This window comes from Sus scrofa, chromosome 4, assembly GCF_000003025.6.
Source record: "Sus scrofa isolate TJ Tabasco breed Duroc chromosome 4, Sscrofa11.1, whole genome shotgun sequence".
Taxonomy (NCBI): Eukaryota; Metazoa; Chordata; class Mammalia; order Artiodactyla; family Suidae; genus Sus; species Sus scrofa.
The window spans coordinates 51,540,522-51,556,574 of NC_010446.5; the positions used below are offsets into that span (position 1 = coordinate 51,540,522).

General features: G+C 37.7%; 1 protein-coding gene across 7 annotated transcripts in view; it reads right to left on the reverse strand.

Annotated features, from left to right (window-relative positions):
• Positions 1 to 16,053, reverse strand: part of LRRCC1 (leucine rich repeat and coiled-coil centrosomal protein 1) — a 45,566-nt gene that overhangs the window by 15,478 nt on the left and 14,035 nt on the right. For all 7 annotated transcript variants that reach the window (XM_021089164.1, XM_021089162.1, XM_021089163.1 and 4 more), the window contains 3 exons: positions 11,642 to 11,838; positions 11,213 to 11,360; positions 9,456 to 9,604 (listed from right to left, as the gene is read on the reverse strand). In XM_021089164.1, coding sequence (XP_020944823.1) covers positions 9,456 to 9,604; positions 11,213 to 11,360; positions 11,642 to 11,838 — 494 coding nt within the window. The remainder of the gene's footprint in view (positions 1 to 9,455; positions 9,605 to 11,212; positions 11,361 to 11,641; positions 11,839 to 16,053) is intronic.

Sequence of the window (16,053 nt, forward strand, 5' to 3'; positions counted from 1 at the left end):
GGTTACAGTAGAGGAAGATATGAGTGTGTTCCAAATTCTCATTAGACAAAAAAATGGCTGAAAAACAGTATGCCTTTCCCCTATTCCTGAGACTAGCATTGTGCCAAAAGGGAAAACATAAATTACTGAAACTTTATCTTATGTGAACTTTACTATTCAATAGCAAAACATTACAAAACATCTTATTTGTTTCAGGCATTGTTCTGGATATAGATATGGGCTTAAAGGCAAGCAAGGTGAGTAAGACAGAGCCTGGCCTTCAAGGAGTTCAATAGCTAGCAGAATGGACACAGATGCATTTATAAAGCTATGCAAGATAAGTGAAATCTAAACTCTGATTTCCCTGTACAAAGTACAATTGAAGCTCTGTATTACTTAGAGCCTTTTGACTGACAACTCTTAACCAGTTCAAGTAAGAAAGGAGAATTGACCCGTATAATCAATTCAGAAGGGTGGGGGTGGCACTATTCCAAGGGACCACTGAAACCAAGGATGTGAACACCTTCACTGCCTCTCTGATTCTCTCTAGGCTGGTTTCAGCTGTTCCTATAGCAGACTTCTTTATAACATATGCCAGGGAGAGGGGAAAGGCTACAAACATCTCTGTACTCATATTCTGACAACACTAAGAACCAACTTAGAACTGGGCTCTAGAAAAGGCTCTGGTTCAGCTGCCTACTCCATGCACCAGTCACTGTGGTCATGGGCTAAGGCACATGTTTACCCAGCTTGGCTCAGGAGCTCAATTCTAGACCAATATTACGGTTCATGACAGAACACAAGCTGAGTGTTTGGAAAGGGGACAATGAATAGCAAAGACACATCCTCATGAAGGAATTTCTGAGTTAGGCTGCCACTTCAATGTGTATATACTATAATTTCCAAGCCATAGTTGACAAAAACCCATATAGCCATCAACTTCTATACTACAGTCATTTTTCCAATTCTGGTCCTTACCATGTCTCCTCTCCCCTCTAAGAGTGGTCTCCAAATGGTCTTCCTTTGTTCACTCTCAACCCCAGTCTGGTATGTTATATGAAAGATTACAGGACTTTATTCTGTGGACTATATGGTGGAAGGGCACAGAGAAGCTACAGATCAGTAGAATTAGAGCAATCCTCTAAGTAAGAGATAAGGGCTTAAACTAATGAAACAGTTTGGGGATAAAGAGGAGATGGTTAAGGAGTTCTCATTGTGGCTCAGCAGGTTAAGAACCTAATGTTGCCTCTGTATGGGTGTGGGTTTGATCCCTGGCCTCAGTGGGTTAAGGATCCAGCATTGCCACAGGCTCTGGCACAGGTTGCAGATGAAGCTCAGATCCAGTGTTGCTGTGGCTGTGGTGTAGGCTGCAGCTGCAGCTATGATTTGACCCTAGCCCAGGAACTTCCACATGCCGCGGGTGTGACTGTAAAAACGGGGAAAAAAAAAAAAAAAAAAAAAAAAAAAAGAAAAGGAGATAGTTCAATACCTTTTAAGTACAATGAAGAAGGTATCAATACCAACTGGCTATGTGGTATGAAAAAGAGAAAGGAAGTAAAAAAATTATTCTGAAATTTCCTTTAGTGGCTGACTGTATGTAACACCACTTGTTAGGACAAGTAATACAGAATAAGGGAGCAGGATAAGTTGACCCAAGGAGGTATCATTATTTATTTACTTTTTTAAATTGCTTGATACAGTCAATATTTATGTTTAACCACACATTTACCATTTTCATTGCACCTAGTTGCTTTCTGCATCTCTAACCTTCTATCTCTGGCCATTTTCCTTTGTTAGAAGAACACCTTTTAGTATTTCGTTGAGTAGGAGTCTACTTTTGTCATGTTCTCTTAGTTTTTGTTTATCTGATAACATCTTTTTTTTTCCCTTTGGTCTAAATTTTTTTAAATTACTTAATGAATTTTACTACATTTATAGGTGTGCAACAATCATCACAACCAAATTTGAAAGTATGTCCATCCCAAACCCTCAGTACATACTCCCACCCCCTAACCTGTCTCATTTACAGACCCTAAGTTTTTCAAAGTCTATGAGTCAGTAGCTGTTCTGCAAGGAAGTTCATTGTGTCTTTTTTAGATTCCACATGTAAGTGATAGCATATGATGTTGGTGTCTCATTGTCTGACTGACTTCACTTAGCATGAAAATTTGTAGGTCCACCCATGTTGCTAAAAATGCCGGTATTTCGTTCTTTTTAATGGCTGAGGAATATTCCATTGTGTATATGCACCACATCTTCTTGAGCCACTCCTCTGTTGATGGACATTTAGGTTGTTTCCATGTCTTGGCTATTGCAAATAGTGCCGCAATGAACACTGGAGTACATGTGTCTTTTCAAGTCATGGTCTTTCCTGGGTAGATACCCAGGAGTGGGATTGCTGGATCAAATGGTAGCTCTCTTTTTAGTTTTCTGAGGAATCTCCATACTGTTTTCCAAGGTGGCTGCACTATTTTACATTACCACCAACAGTGTAATAGAGTTCCTTTTTCTCCACACCCTCTCCAGCCCTTATTGTTTGTAGACTTTTTGATGATGGCCGTTCTGGCTGGTGTAAGGTGGTACCTCATAGCGGTTTTGTTTTGCATTTCTCTAATAATGAGTGATGCTGAATTTCTTTTCATGTGTTTTTTGGCCATCTGTTTGTCTTCAAGGAGGTATCATTCTTAAGACATGAGCAATGTAGGCAAGACATTTTTAGTAGATAACTAGATGAACAATCTGTTAATCAAGGAGGTTTGAATAATGGATAAAGATTTGGGAGCTTACAGATTAGGTATTAAAAGCACAGTACAGAAGATTCACTTTTTGATATACGATACACTCATTGCATGGTACCTAGATTCCAGACCCTGTATTAGGTTTCAGGAATACAGAGTCCCTCCCAGGTCACATAAGGGAGTCTGAAGACTGGTGAGGATCTAATCCCAAGCAAACAGTTGAAGTACAGATGAAAAAAGAATCAGAAAAGACTGAAGCTGAATTTTTAACGTAATGATGAACATGTAACATGGGAAACATGGCCCAAAAACAGAGAGGTTAAGAAAGGATGAAGATGAAGCGTGCCCAAAGCCTTCCAATTTAAATGGAATCTGGCTAGCAGCCCCAGACACAGCTTCAACTAATATTCTATTAGATCATACCTACAAAACGGAATAAAGCAAAAATTCATTCACATACAACTCTAAAAAAGAGAGCATAATCTGGGAGGAATTTCAATAATAAAGCAAATGAAACTAAACTAAAATAGAAACAGCTTTTAGAACACTTAGGCTTTTGCCTTGCATCTTCCTAGATTAAAAAAAAAGTATATTTCTGTTCCCTTTCATTGTCTGTCTGTTTCTCAGGGTCACATGGTCTCTGTAAATCCATCATTAAACCATGTTGGCTACTTAGGCACCTATTACAAACAAGAGTGCTGTTTTTTCTGAGGTAGTAAGAAGACTGTTAATTTATTCATTCTGTTCCTTTACCCCTGTCCAGCATATTACTATGTCAGGGGCAGCAATTCCCAAAACATATAAAGCAAGAAATTGGTGGGTGGTGGTGGACTGACAAGTAACAGACCATGCATCACAGCTTGTATAACTACAGACGTTTTCATAGAACATATGCTGGTTATAGTAATTTTCCTGGGTACAAAGAATGAGAATCAGGAAGTGAGGGGTGGTAAAAAATACCGTATCATAAATACAACACTTTACTAATTAAATACCTAAAAGAACCTGGGAATTGGGCTGGGAGCTGTGCACATCAACTTGCTAAACAATGAAGACTACAGAAAGAGAATTATCTACTGTATAAACAGGTAAGAAATGTAACCAAGAGCAACTGCCTAAACCCCATTTGTTGGCAAAAACCAAGTTTATAAACATAGAGTTCATTCAAGGATAAGAAGAGATAAAGATCAAAAGGAACTCTATGGAAAAAACTTATCCTTTTAAGGAAAAGTATAACTTTAGAAATAATTACCTATAGGAAACAGAAGGAAAAAGTTACTGTAATTTCAGAAAACTGGTGTTTTCACATATTGGAATAAGACATACCTGTATTAAAAAACACAGAAAAAAAAAAAAAGAGATAAAATGGGGTATGGGCAGCCTACGGACTGGAAAGTAATGCCACAGAGGCTCACCCTTGAGTAGAAGTCTATGCACTATGTCAGGTTCCCATGCCTTGAGGTCTGGCATTGGGAGAAACCCCCAGAGCATTTAGCACTGAGGGCCAGTGGGGCCTATGCACAGGACCTCCATGGGACTGGGTGAAAAGAAGACTCAATTCTTGAAAGGTGCACAAAAGCTTTTGTATGGACTGGGTCCCAGGGCAAAGCAGAGATTCCTTAGGAATTTGGGTCAGACCTTCCTTCAATCTTGGAGGATCTCCTGGGAGAAAGGGGGGCAACTGTGGCTGGTAGTCAGGGAAAGACGCTGGAGGCAAAGGTCTTGGGAATAATAATCAGTGTGAACTACCCTGGAAGTGGCCATTTTGGGAAAATCTGGCCCCAGTCCTCAGGGCTAAGAAGCCAGGCCAAACAACAAACCAGAACTTAGCCCTACCCATCAGCACAAAGGCGGCCTAAAGACCTTGCAGGCACACAGCTGCCTCTAGTCACACCCAGAGACAAAGCCCCACCCACTAGAAGGAAAAGAATCAGCTCCACCTTCCAGTGGGCAGGTACCAGTCCTTCCCATCAGGAAGCCTGCAGCAAGCCCCTGTACCAACTTCAGCCACAAGGAAGACACCAGAAGCAAGAGAGGTTACCATCCATGCCTGCAAAAAAGGAGACCACACAAAAAATCTATACGAAACAAAAAGGCAGAGAATTATGACTCAGATAAAGGAAGAAAGAAAAAAAAAAAAAACCCAGAAATATAGGTAAGTGATCTGGAGATTACCAACCTCCAAGAAAAAGACTTTAGACTAATGATAGTAAAGATGATTCAAGATCTTGGGAATAAACTGTAGTCAAAGATTGATAAATTACAAGAAACACTGTGAACAAAGAAATAGAAGATTTAAAGATTAAGTAAGCAGAGATGCAAAATACAATAAATAAAATAAAAAAATCACTAAAAGGAACCAATAGCAGAATATAGGAGACAGAAGGACAAATAAGTGGGGTGGAAGACAGACTTGTGGAAATCACTGATGCAGAACAGAAAATAATAATTAAAAAAAAAAAAGATCGAAAGAAAAGAAGACAGTCTAAGAGAACCCTGGGACAATGTTAAAAGCACCAACATCTGTATTACAGGGGTGCCAGAAGGAGAAGAGAGAAAGGGCTAGAGAAAATATCTGAAACAAAAGTCCAGGACCAGATGGCTTCACAGACGAATTCTATCAAAAATTTAGAGAAGAGTTAACACCTATCCTTCTGAAACTATGCCAAAGACCTGCAGAGGAAGGAACACTCCCAAACTCATTCTATGAGGCCATCATCACCCTGATAGCAGAACCAGACAAAGACACCACACAAAAAAGGAAAGTTACAGGCCAATATCACTGATCAACATAGATGCAAAAATCCTCAACAAAATAATAGCAAACCAGATACAGCAAGACATTAAAAGGATCATACACCCTGATCAAGTGGGATTAATCCCGGGGATGCAAAGATTTTTCAATGTCCACAAATCAATCAATGTGATACACCACATCAACAAAGTGAAGAATAAAAACCATATGATCCTCTCAACAGACGCATAGATGCAGAAAAAACTTCTGACAAAATCCAACATGTATTTCTGATAAAAATCCTCCAGAAAGTGGGCATAGAGGGAACCTATCTCAACATAATAAAAGCCATATGTGACAAACCCACAGCTAACATCACTCTCAATGGTGAGAAGCTGAAAGAATTTCTGCTAAGATCAGGAAGAAGACAAGGATGTTCACTCTTGCCACTACTATTCAACATAGTTTTGGAATTCCTAGTCACGGCAATCAGAGAAGAAACAGAAATAAAAGGAATCAAAAATGGAAAGGAGGAAGTAAAACTATAGCTATTTGCAGATGACATGATACTGTACCTAGAGAACCCTAAAGACTTCACCAGAAAACTGTTAAGACCTCATCAATAAATTTAATAAAGTTGTAGGATACAAATTAATACACAGAAAACTGCATTTCTACATACTAACAATGAAAGAGCAGAAAGAGAAATTAGGAAAACAATCCCATTTACCATCGAATCAAAAAACCAAAAAAATCCCAGGAATAAAGCTACCTAAAGAGACAAAAGAGCTATACTGTGAAAACTGTAAGACGCTGATGCAAGAAATCAAAGATGATACAAACAGATGGAAAGATATACCATGCTCTTGGATTGGAACAATCATTATTATCAAAATGACTGTATTATCCAAGGCAATCTACAAATTCAATGCAATCCCTATCAAATTACCAATGGCATTTTTCACAGAACTGGAACAAAATATTTTAAAGTTTGTTTGGAAGCATAAAAGACCCAGAATAGACAAAGACATCCTGAAAAAGAAAAATGGAACTGGAGGAACCAGGCTCCTTGACTTCTGACTATACTAAAAGCTAGCCATCGAAACAGTATGGTACTGGCACAAAAACAGAAATACAGATCAGTGGAACAGGACAGAAAGCCCACACCTAATGGTCAACTGATCTATGACAAAGGAGGCAAGAATATACAAAGGAGAAAAGACAGTCCCTTCAATAGTGGTGCTGGGAAAACTGGACAGCCACATGTAAAAGAATGAAATTAGAATACTCCCTAACACCATACACAAAAATAAACTCAAAATGGATTAAAGACCTAAATATAGGACCAGATACTATAAAACTCTTGGAGGAAAACATAGGTTGAACACACTCTGACCAAAGTAGTATCTTCTCATATTCACTTACCAGAGTAAAGACAACAAAAACAAATGGGACCTAATTAAACTTAAAGTTTTTGCCCAGCAAAGGAAACCCTAAACAAAACAAAAAGAAAACCCAAGAATGGGAGATAATTACAAATGAAGTGACTAACAAGGGATTAATCTCCAAAATATATAAACACTGCCTGCAGCTCAATACTGAAAAAACAAAAAACCCCGTCAAAAAATGGGGAGATCTAAACAGACAGTTCCCCAAGGAAGACATACAGATGGCCAAAAAACACATGAAAGATGTTCAACATCACTCATTATTAGAGAAATGCAAATCAAAACTACTATGAGGTACCACCTTAAACCAGCCAGAATGGCCATCATCAAAAAGTCTACAAACAGTAAATGCTGGAGAGGGTGTGGAGAAAAGGGAACCCTCTTACACTGTTGGTGTGAGTGTAAAATGGTGCAACTACTATGGAAAACAGTATGGAGATTCCTCAAAAAACTAAAAATAGGAGTTCTCATTGTGGCACAGGGGCAACAAATCTGACTAGTATCCATGAGGTTGTGGGTTTAATCCATGGCCTCAATCAGTGGGTCAGGGATCTGGTGCTGCCATGAGTGTGGTATAGGTCACAGACATGGCTCAGATCCTGTGTTGCTGTGGCTGTGGCATAAGCCAGCAGTTACAGCTCCAATTCGACCCCTAGCCTGAACTTCCATATGCCTTGGGTGTGGCCCTAAAAAGACAAAAAAAAAAAAAAAAAAAAAAGAATGACCATATGATCCAGCAATCCCACTCCTGGGGCATCTATTCAGAGAAAACCATGACTCGAAAAGATATGTGTACTTGAATGTTCATTGCAGCACTATATACAATAGCCAAGACATGAAAACAATCTAAATGTCCATTGACAGAGGAATGGATAAAGAAGATGCGGTACATGTACACAATGGAATATTACTCAGCCATTAAAAGGAGAGAAATAACGGCATTTTTAGCAACATGGATGGACCTAGAAATTATCATGCTATCAGTGAAGTCAGTCAGACAGTGAGACACAAACATCATATGCTATCACTTACATGTGGAATCTAAAAAAAAGGACACAACGAACCTCTTTGCAGAACAGCTACTGACTCATAGGCTTTGAAAAACTTATGATTTCCAAAAGAGACAGGTTGGGGTGGGGGATGGGCTGGGGGTTGGGGATGGAAATGCTTTAAAATTGGGTTGTGATTGTTGCACAACTAAATACAATAAATTCATTGAGTTAAAAAAAAAGGATACATGCACTCCAATGTTCATTATGGCACTGTATCTATCCAAGACATGGAAGAAACCTAATGTCCATCGACAGAGTGTATAAAGATGTGGTACATATCACTCAGCCATAAAATGGAATGAAATAATGGCATCTGCAGCAACATGGATAGACCTAGAAACTATCATAGTAAGTCAGGTTAGTCAGACAGTGAGACACAAACATCATATGCTATCATCTATATGTGGAATGTAAAAAAAGGATATAATGAATTTATTTGCCAAACAGAGAAAAAGACCCACAGACTTTGAAAAACTTATGGTTAACAAAGGAGACACCCTGGGAGGGAGGGATGGACTGGGGGTTTGGGATGGAAATGTTCTAAAATTAGATTGTGATGATGGTTGTACAACTATAAACATAATAAAATTCACTGAATTAAAAACAAACAAACAAGAAACCTGAACTCAAGAAACCTGGAACCAAAGTCTTTTGTTAAGAATACATGACATAGCAGTTCCCTTCATGGCTCAGTGGTTAACAAACCCGACTAGGATCCATGAGGATGCAGGTTTGATCCCTGGCATTGCTCAGTGGGTTAAGCATCAGGCATTGCCATGAGCTGTGGTGTAGGCTGCAGACATGGCTTGGCTCGTGTCCCACATTGCTGTGGCTGTGGTGTAGGCCGGCGACTACAGCTCGACCCCTAGCCTGGGAACCTCCATATGCTGTAGGTGTGGCCCTTAAAAAAAAGAATATGTGACACAGAGACTAAATATGAACCAGAAAACCTAAAGGAAAACTGTGCTGATCCCTGTCCTATATAGAAAAAGGCTGTCAATACCTTCTCCAGGTTCTTGCTATTCTTCACTTGTAATATTTATTGATCTGACATCTCGCAGCTGGAGGGCTCAATCTAATACTCCAAATCCTTCATTTATGGAAAAAGCTAATAAAACACTGAATCTTTACATAAAATTAGTTCAATTTCAATCAATACCACATACTGTTTTTTTTTTTTTTTTTTTTCTTTTTAGGGCCATACCTGTGGCATATGGAGGTTCCCAGGCTAGGGGTCTAATTGGAGCTGTAGCCGCCAGCCTACACCAGAGCCACAGAAAGGTGGGATCCAAGCCGCGTCTGCAACCTACACCACAGCTCATGGCAACGCCGGATCCTCAACCCACTGAGCAAGGCCAGGGATCGAACCTGCAACAGCATTGTTCCTGGTCGGATTCGTTTACCACTGAGCCACGATGGGAACTCAATAGCTGGTTTAAACTAAGGCATTCCAGTTCCCAGTTCAGCTGTAAAGTATCTTTAGGTTTATAGACTTTCCCCTTACCTATCTGTAGTAAGAAGAGCCAGGCTATGAATATCTTTTTTTTCATTTGCATGTTTATGCAGCTCATCAATATAATCCATAAGTTTCTTTTCAGCTTGTTCAGCTTTCCATCTCTTCTCTCTCTCTTGGTCTAGCTGATCAACAAGTGCCTAAAAGAAACCAATATTGTTATGTGAACTTGGAAGTTACCTAACCTCTTACTACCTCAATTTTATCATTCATCATATGGGAATAATAGCATCTAATTCAAAGGGCTGTGGTGAATTAAACAAATTATACAGAACAATGGTTGGCACATATAAACCACTCAGTAAGTATTAGCTACTATTATTATTGCCATAATGATAATTATTATTAGTTTTCTAAATATTAAGGGCTTTATACTTGAGAAAAAGAGGAGGAAACCAATAGCATGAAGGGTGTGAAACATTTTAAAAATTATTTATTATTGTAAGAATAGTACACATTACAATCAAAAGTTAAAAGGTAAAATAAGGGTAAGTTAATGAGAAATAAAGAATAAATCAATATGTACTAAAAATCTTTAACAACATGAAAACAATTACGGAAATTATTGAGGAATTTAAAAATTCCTGAATGCCTCTCAATCTGGAATCAGTGGATCCAAAATTGGGTTTCAGGTGAATCTATGAAAACCCTGAAATTATACACACTTTATAATTTTCTCTAAGAAAGTTTATCTGAGAAGACCAGGAGATTTCCTTAGCTATTTAAAAGAGTCTGAGACTCAAAAGTTAGGAACCACTCCTTTAGGAAGAATTTGAAAATGTAGATCTGCTTTCTCCTCCACATGCATATAACAAAAAGATTTTACTGAAATATTAAATAAGTAATTTTAATTCCTTTAAAAATTATAAAAATAGTTATACTTACACAAAATCAGGGAATCAGTAAGGGAAAAATTATCCAATCTCATCATCCCGATATAATTATCCAAAATTTTTTTGCTCATAAAAACATGCATTATTTTTATGGGACTAACTTTTTATTTAAAATTAAGATTGGAGTTCCCTTCATGGCTCAGTGGTTAATGAATCTGACTAGGAACCGCCGTGAGGTTGGAGGTTGCGGGTTCGATCCCTGGCCTTGCTCAGTGGGTTAAGGATCCAGTGTTGTCGTGAGCTGTGGTGTAGGTTACAGATGTGGCTTGGATCCTGAGTTGCTGTGGCTCTGGCGTAGGCCAGCGCATACAGCTCTGATTAGACCCCTAGCCTTGGATCCTCTATATGCCACGGAAGCGGCCCAAGAAATGGCAAAAAAATAAATAAATAAAAAAATAAAATAAAATAAAATTAAGATTACGGAGTGTGATGCGGCTTAGTGGGTTAAGGACCCAATACAGTCTCTGTGAGGATGTGGATTTGAACCTTGGCCTCACTCAGTGGGTTAATGATTCTGAATTGCTGCAAACTGTGGCGCAAGTTGCCGATGTGACCCAGATCCGGTGTGGCTTTGACTATGGCGCAGGCCCTAGCTGCAGCTCCAACTTGATCCCTTGGCCTAGGAACTTCCATATGCTGCATGTGCTGAAGTAAAAAGAAAAACAAAAACAAAAACAACTAAGATTATTCAGAATATAAAGAATTATTCTTTAACAGCAGGTTAAAGATCTGGCATTGTCACTGTTATGTCCCATCCCTAACCAGGGAACTTCCATATGCCACAGGTGCAGCCAAGAAAAACCTCCGAAAGTATGATTATTCACATTCAAGTTTTCTTAATGCCTTAAATCATACCCGGTAAGTGGCATCTTCCGAGTTACCACTGTTTACTTTTATTATTTCAGTCTTCTGCTCTTCTGCTTCTTCTAATATGTTATTGTTCACTAAAGATGATCTTACATATAATTCTTTAAAGAAAGGTTGTTTCATTTTACGATTATAACTGCAAAGAAATAAACACAGGAAATGACCCAAAGAAATGTACAATACTTACAACTATTTTTCACAACCTAGGTAATGACAATCTAGCACAAAGAAAGAGATCCTTTTATGTAAATATATATGAAAGTAATGACTAAATCAGAGCCAGCAAGGCAGAAAAGTCAAATCTTTGACATTAAAGAAGTAAAGATATATCATCATGAGTTAGCTTTAAGGAAGAAGCTATCAGTATTAACTTTTGTCTGTGTGCCTTATTTGAATTTCTAGAACTAAAAGAAGTACCTTATAAAACTGCTGTTGTTTTTACTGTGGTGCTTAATAGTTTGAATAGTTTTAGAGTAATATGGGATTTTTGATCTTCGAGGAATTTTTCTATTACATTCTTTTCTGTTTCCACAGTCACTTTCAGAAGTCACGTCTGTGTCTCGTTTTGGTCTGAGATCTTTCTCAGGAACATTATCTATTAAAGAATTAGAAGTCTAGAATAAAAAAACAACAAAGTTTGTTAAAAGTTTAATTCTATATAAGAGAATATAATTTCACAATTTCTAAAATGTTATAAACTTTTTTCAAGGTTAAGGATTTATAAACTAGGTATGTTTGGAATTAAAGACAAGAGATTCAGCTTCTGGTATGGACAGGTAAGCTCCTATGAGGCTGACTTTCTCAAGATTACAATTACGAGCTGGGGGAAAAAATACAAACAAAATAACAACGAACAAAAACCACTTGAGGGTCCTGTAAAGTGAACAACAGCAGGCTTATTCTAGAGAAGAGCTGATACTTGTAAAAATGATCACTACAATGAGGTATCACCTCACACCAGCCAGAATGGCCATCATTAACAAATTAACAAATAACAAAGGCTGGAGAGGGTGTGGAGAAAGGGTACCCTCCTTCACTGTTGGTGGGAATGTAAATTGGTACAACCACTATGGAAAACAGTATGGAGGTACCTCAGAAAAATAAATATAGAACTACCATATGATCCAGCAATCCCACTCCTGGGTATATATCCAGACAAAACTTTCATTGAAAAGGACACACACAGCACCCCTATGTTCACTGAAGTGCTATTCACAATAGCCAAGATATGGAAACTACCTAAATGTCCACTGACAGATGAATGGATTAAGAAGTCATGGTACATATATATGATGGAATATTATTCTGCCATAAAAAGATAAACTAATGCATTTGCAGCAACATGGATAGAACTAGAGATTCTCATACTAAGTGAAGTAAGCCAGAAAGAAAAAGACAAATGCCATATGATATCATTTATTTGTGGAATCTAAAATATGGAACAGATAACCCTCTCTATAAAACAGAAACAGATCACAGCCAAGGAAAGCAGACTTAGGATTACCAGAGGGGAGGTGGTGGAGGGAGGGAGTGGGATAGATAGGCAGTTTGGGGTTTTTGGACGCAAACTGTTATATTTGGAATAGATAGGCAATGGCGTCCTACTGTATAGCACAGGGAACTGTGTGTGATTGGGTCATTTTGCTGTACAACAGAAACTGAAGAAACATTGTAATCCAACTATAATTAAAAAAAAAGTAAAAAAGGAAAAAAAAAGAAAAATGATCAGTATGGATTATTTCTGCTTTATGGCTTTTAGCCTAAGAACACATCACAGTTGGCACTATGTAGGGAGTCTTAAAACTCGAGTGGAAAAACCAGACTTTTGGGTCTGAAGACTCAGAGGATGGTATGAAATAGACTGCAAGAAACCCAGTAAAGGATTAAAAAAAAAAAAAAAAAAAAAAAAAAAAGCAGCAGTTAAGTTAAAGCAAGTTAAATGTGTGCTACAGCAGAAATAGTAACAGTTTTTGGAGGCCTATAGCAGCATCTAGAGTTTCCACAACAGAACATTCACATGGTCTAGGACAAAATTAAAAACTACTCCCAAGAGAAGAACCAGTAAAATATGACCTATTTCCAAGAGAAAAGGCAATCAAATATTCAAATAGGCAGGTAAGAACTTTACAACAGTGATCATAACTATCCTCAATGATATAAAAATGTTTATCATGAATGAAAAAATTTAACAGAGAAATAAAAATTATTTTTTAAAAAGAAAAATTTACAACTGAAAAATAGTATGTCTGAAGTAAAATGTGACTGGCTGAACTTAACACTGAATGAAGTGATAAAAGAAAGAATATGTTAATTTGAAGATAGTTCAGTGGAATTAGCCAATATGATGAATATAGAGAAAAAAGTTAATAAAATGTACAGAGCCTTATGGAACTATGGGACATATCAAAAGGTTTAAATGGAATTTGAACAAAGAGGAAAGAGAATGAGACAGAAAAATATTTGAAGTAATGACATGCAAAAATTCCCAAATCAAGTAAATACATAAATTTATAGATTTAAAATCCTCAGAGAAATTATCCTTAAGTACAATATAACCAAACTGTTGAAAACCAAAAGTAAAGATAAATCCTTGAAAGTAGCCAAAGAAAAATGGTGCAGACATACAAGAAATCAGGGATTTAATTAATGCTGACTTTATATTCAAAGCTAAGAAGGCTAGGAGATAGTACTAAAAGAAAACTGTCAAATACAAAAACTGCTGTTATAATTCTCTCTCTTTTTTTTTTTTTTTGTCTTTTTATGGAAGTTTCCAGGTTAGGGATCAAATCTGAGCTTTAGCTGCTGGCCTACACCACAGCCACAGCAACATGGGATCCGAGCTGAATCTGCAACCTATACCACAGCTCACAGCAAGGATGGATCCTTCATCAATGATTACAGTAAATTTTTGTTGTTTTTGTTCTTACTTTTTTCAGGGTAGGAGCTTTTTACATTTTTTAAAAGTTAAATTATAGTTGATTTACAGGTGTGTCAATTTCTGCTGTACAGCATGTGACCCAGCCATACATACATATACATTCTTTTTCCTATACTATCTTCCATCATGTTCTATCCCAAGAGATTGGATATAGTTCCCTGTGCTGTACAGTATACTGTAAATTTTAATGGATTCTTCTAGTGACAGCTAGATTGAATTAAAAAACAAGACCCACTTATATATGACCCATTTTATTTTATTTATTTTTGTCTTTTTGTCATTTCTTGGGCTGCTCCCATAGCATATGGAGGTTCCCATGCTAGGGGTCTAAGCAGAGCTGTAGCCACCAGCCTACACCACAGCCACAGCAACACGGGATCCGAGCTGCTCTGTAACCTACATCACAGCTCACGGCAACACTGGATCCTTAACCCACTCAGCAATGCCAGGGATCGAACCTACAGCCTCATGGTTCCTAGTCGGATTCGTTAACCACTGAGCCACGACAGGAACTCCCAAGACTCATTTTAAATAGAAAGATATAGACAAGTTAAAATCACTACTGGTGTAAATATAAAATGGTACGGCTGCTTTAAAAATAGTCTTGTCATTCCTCAAAACGTTAAACACAAAGTTACCATGCAGCCTAGCAATTCCATACTGGATATATGGCCAAGAGAAAACATATGTCCACACAAATGCTTATATATGAATATCCTAGAAGTACTACTCATAATAGTAAAAAAAGTAGTGAATGGATAAATAAAATGTTGTATTATTCATACAACAGAATATTATTTGACAATAAGAAGAAAAAAGTACTAATACATGCTACAAAATGGATAAAACTTGAAATATTATATTAATTGAAAGAAGCCAGTCACAACGGACCACATGTTGTATGATTTTATTTACATGAAATTTCTAGAACAGGTAAATCCACATGGAAAGAAAATTGATTAGTGGTTGCCTAGGGCTGTGGGAAATGGTGATGAATGCTATGGGTACAAACCATTGAGTTTTATGTAAGTGAATTATAGCTCAATAAAGCTGTTATTAAAAAAAAAAAAAGCAGGAGTTCCCATTGTGGCTTAGAGGGTTAAGAACCCAACTAGTACCCATGAGGATATGGGTGATACCTGGCCTCGCTCAGTGGATTTACCATCTGGCATTGCCGTGAGCTTCAATGCAGGTCACAGATGTGGATCAGGCCTTGCTGTGGCTGCAGTATAGGCCAGCAGCTGCAGCTCTGATTTGACCCCGAGGCTGGGAGCTTCCACATGCCACAGGTATGGCTCTGAAAAGAAAAAAAAAAGAAGAAACAAAAAGTAGATTGATGGAAAAAGACGTATCGTGACTTATGAGCATAAGAAGGTTGGAATGGCTATATTTTCTATAAAGCCAATTTTCTTTCTCTGTGATGTGGATTCACTTGTTCTGGAAACTACTGATATACAAAATAACACGGACTGATTTCAAGGTTATGCTGAGTGAAAGAGGCCTTACACAAGGGTATAGACTGTATGATTCCATTTATATTAGATTCTGGACTTAAGTATTAAATAATCTATGGCAAAAAAAAAAAAAGAGAAAAGAGAAAAGTGACTGAGAATGGTGGAGGGGCCTGTAGGAGAGGACTGCTTGTGAGAAGTGGCATGAGGGAACATTCTTCTATGATAGTAATGTTTATAAAAGTTTGGGTAACAGGCATACACACTGTCAATTCAGCAAATACACACATTTGTATTTTATATCAAAAAAAGGCAAAAGTAAAAATAAAGTAAAAAACTGTGAAGAGGAGTTCCTACTGCGGCTCAGCAGTAATGAACCCAACTAGGATACATAAGGATGCGGGTTCTATCTCTGGCCTTGCTCAGTGGGTTAAAGATCC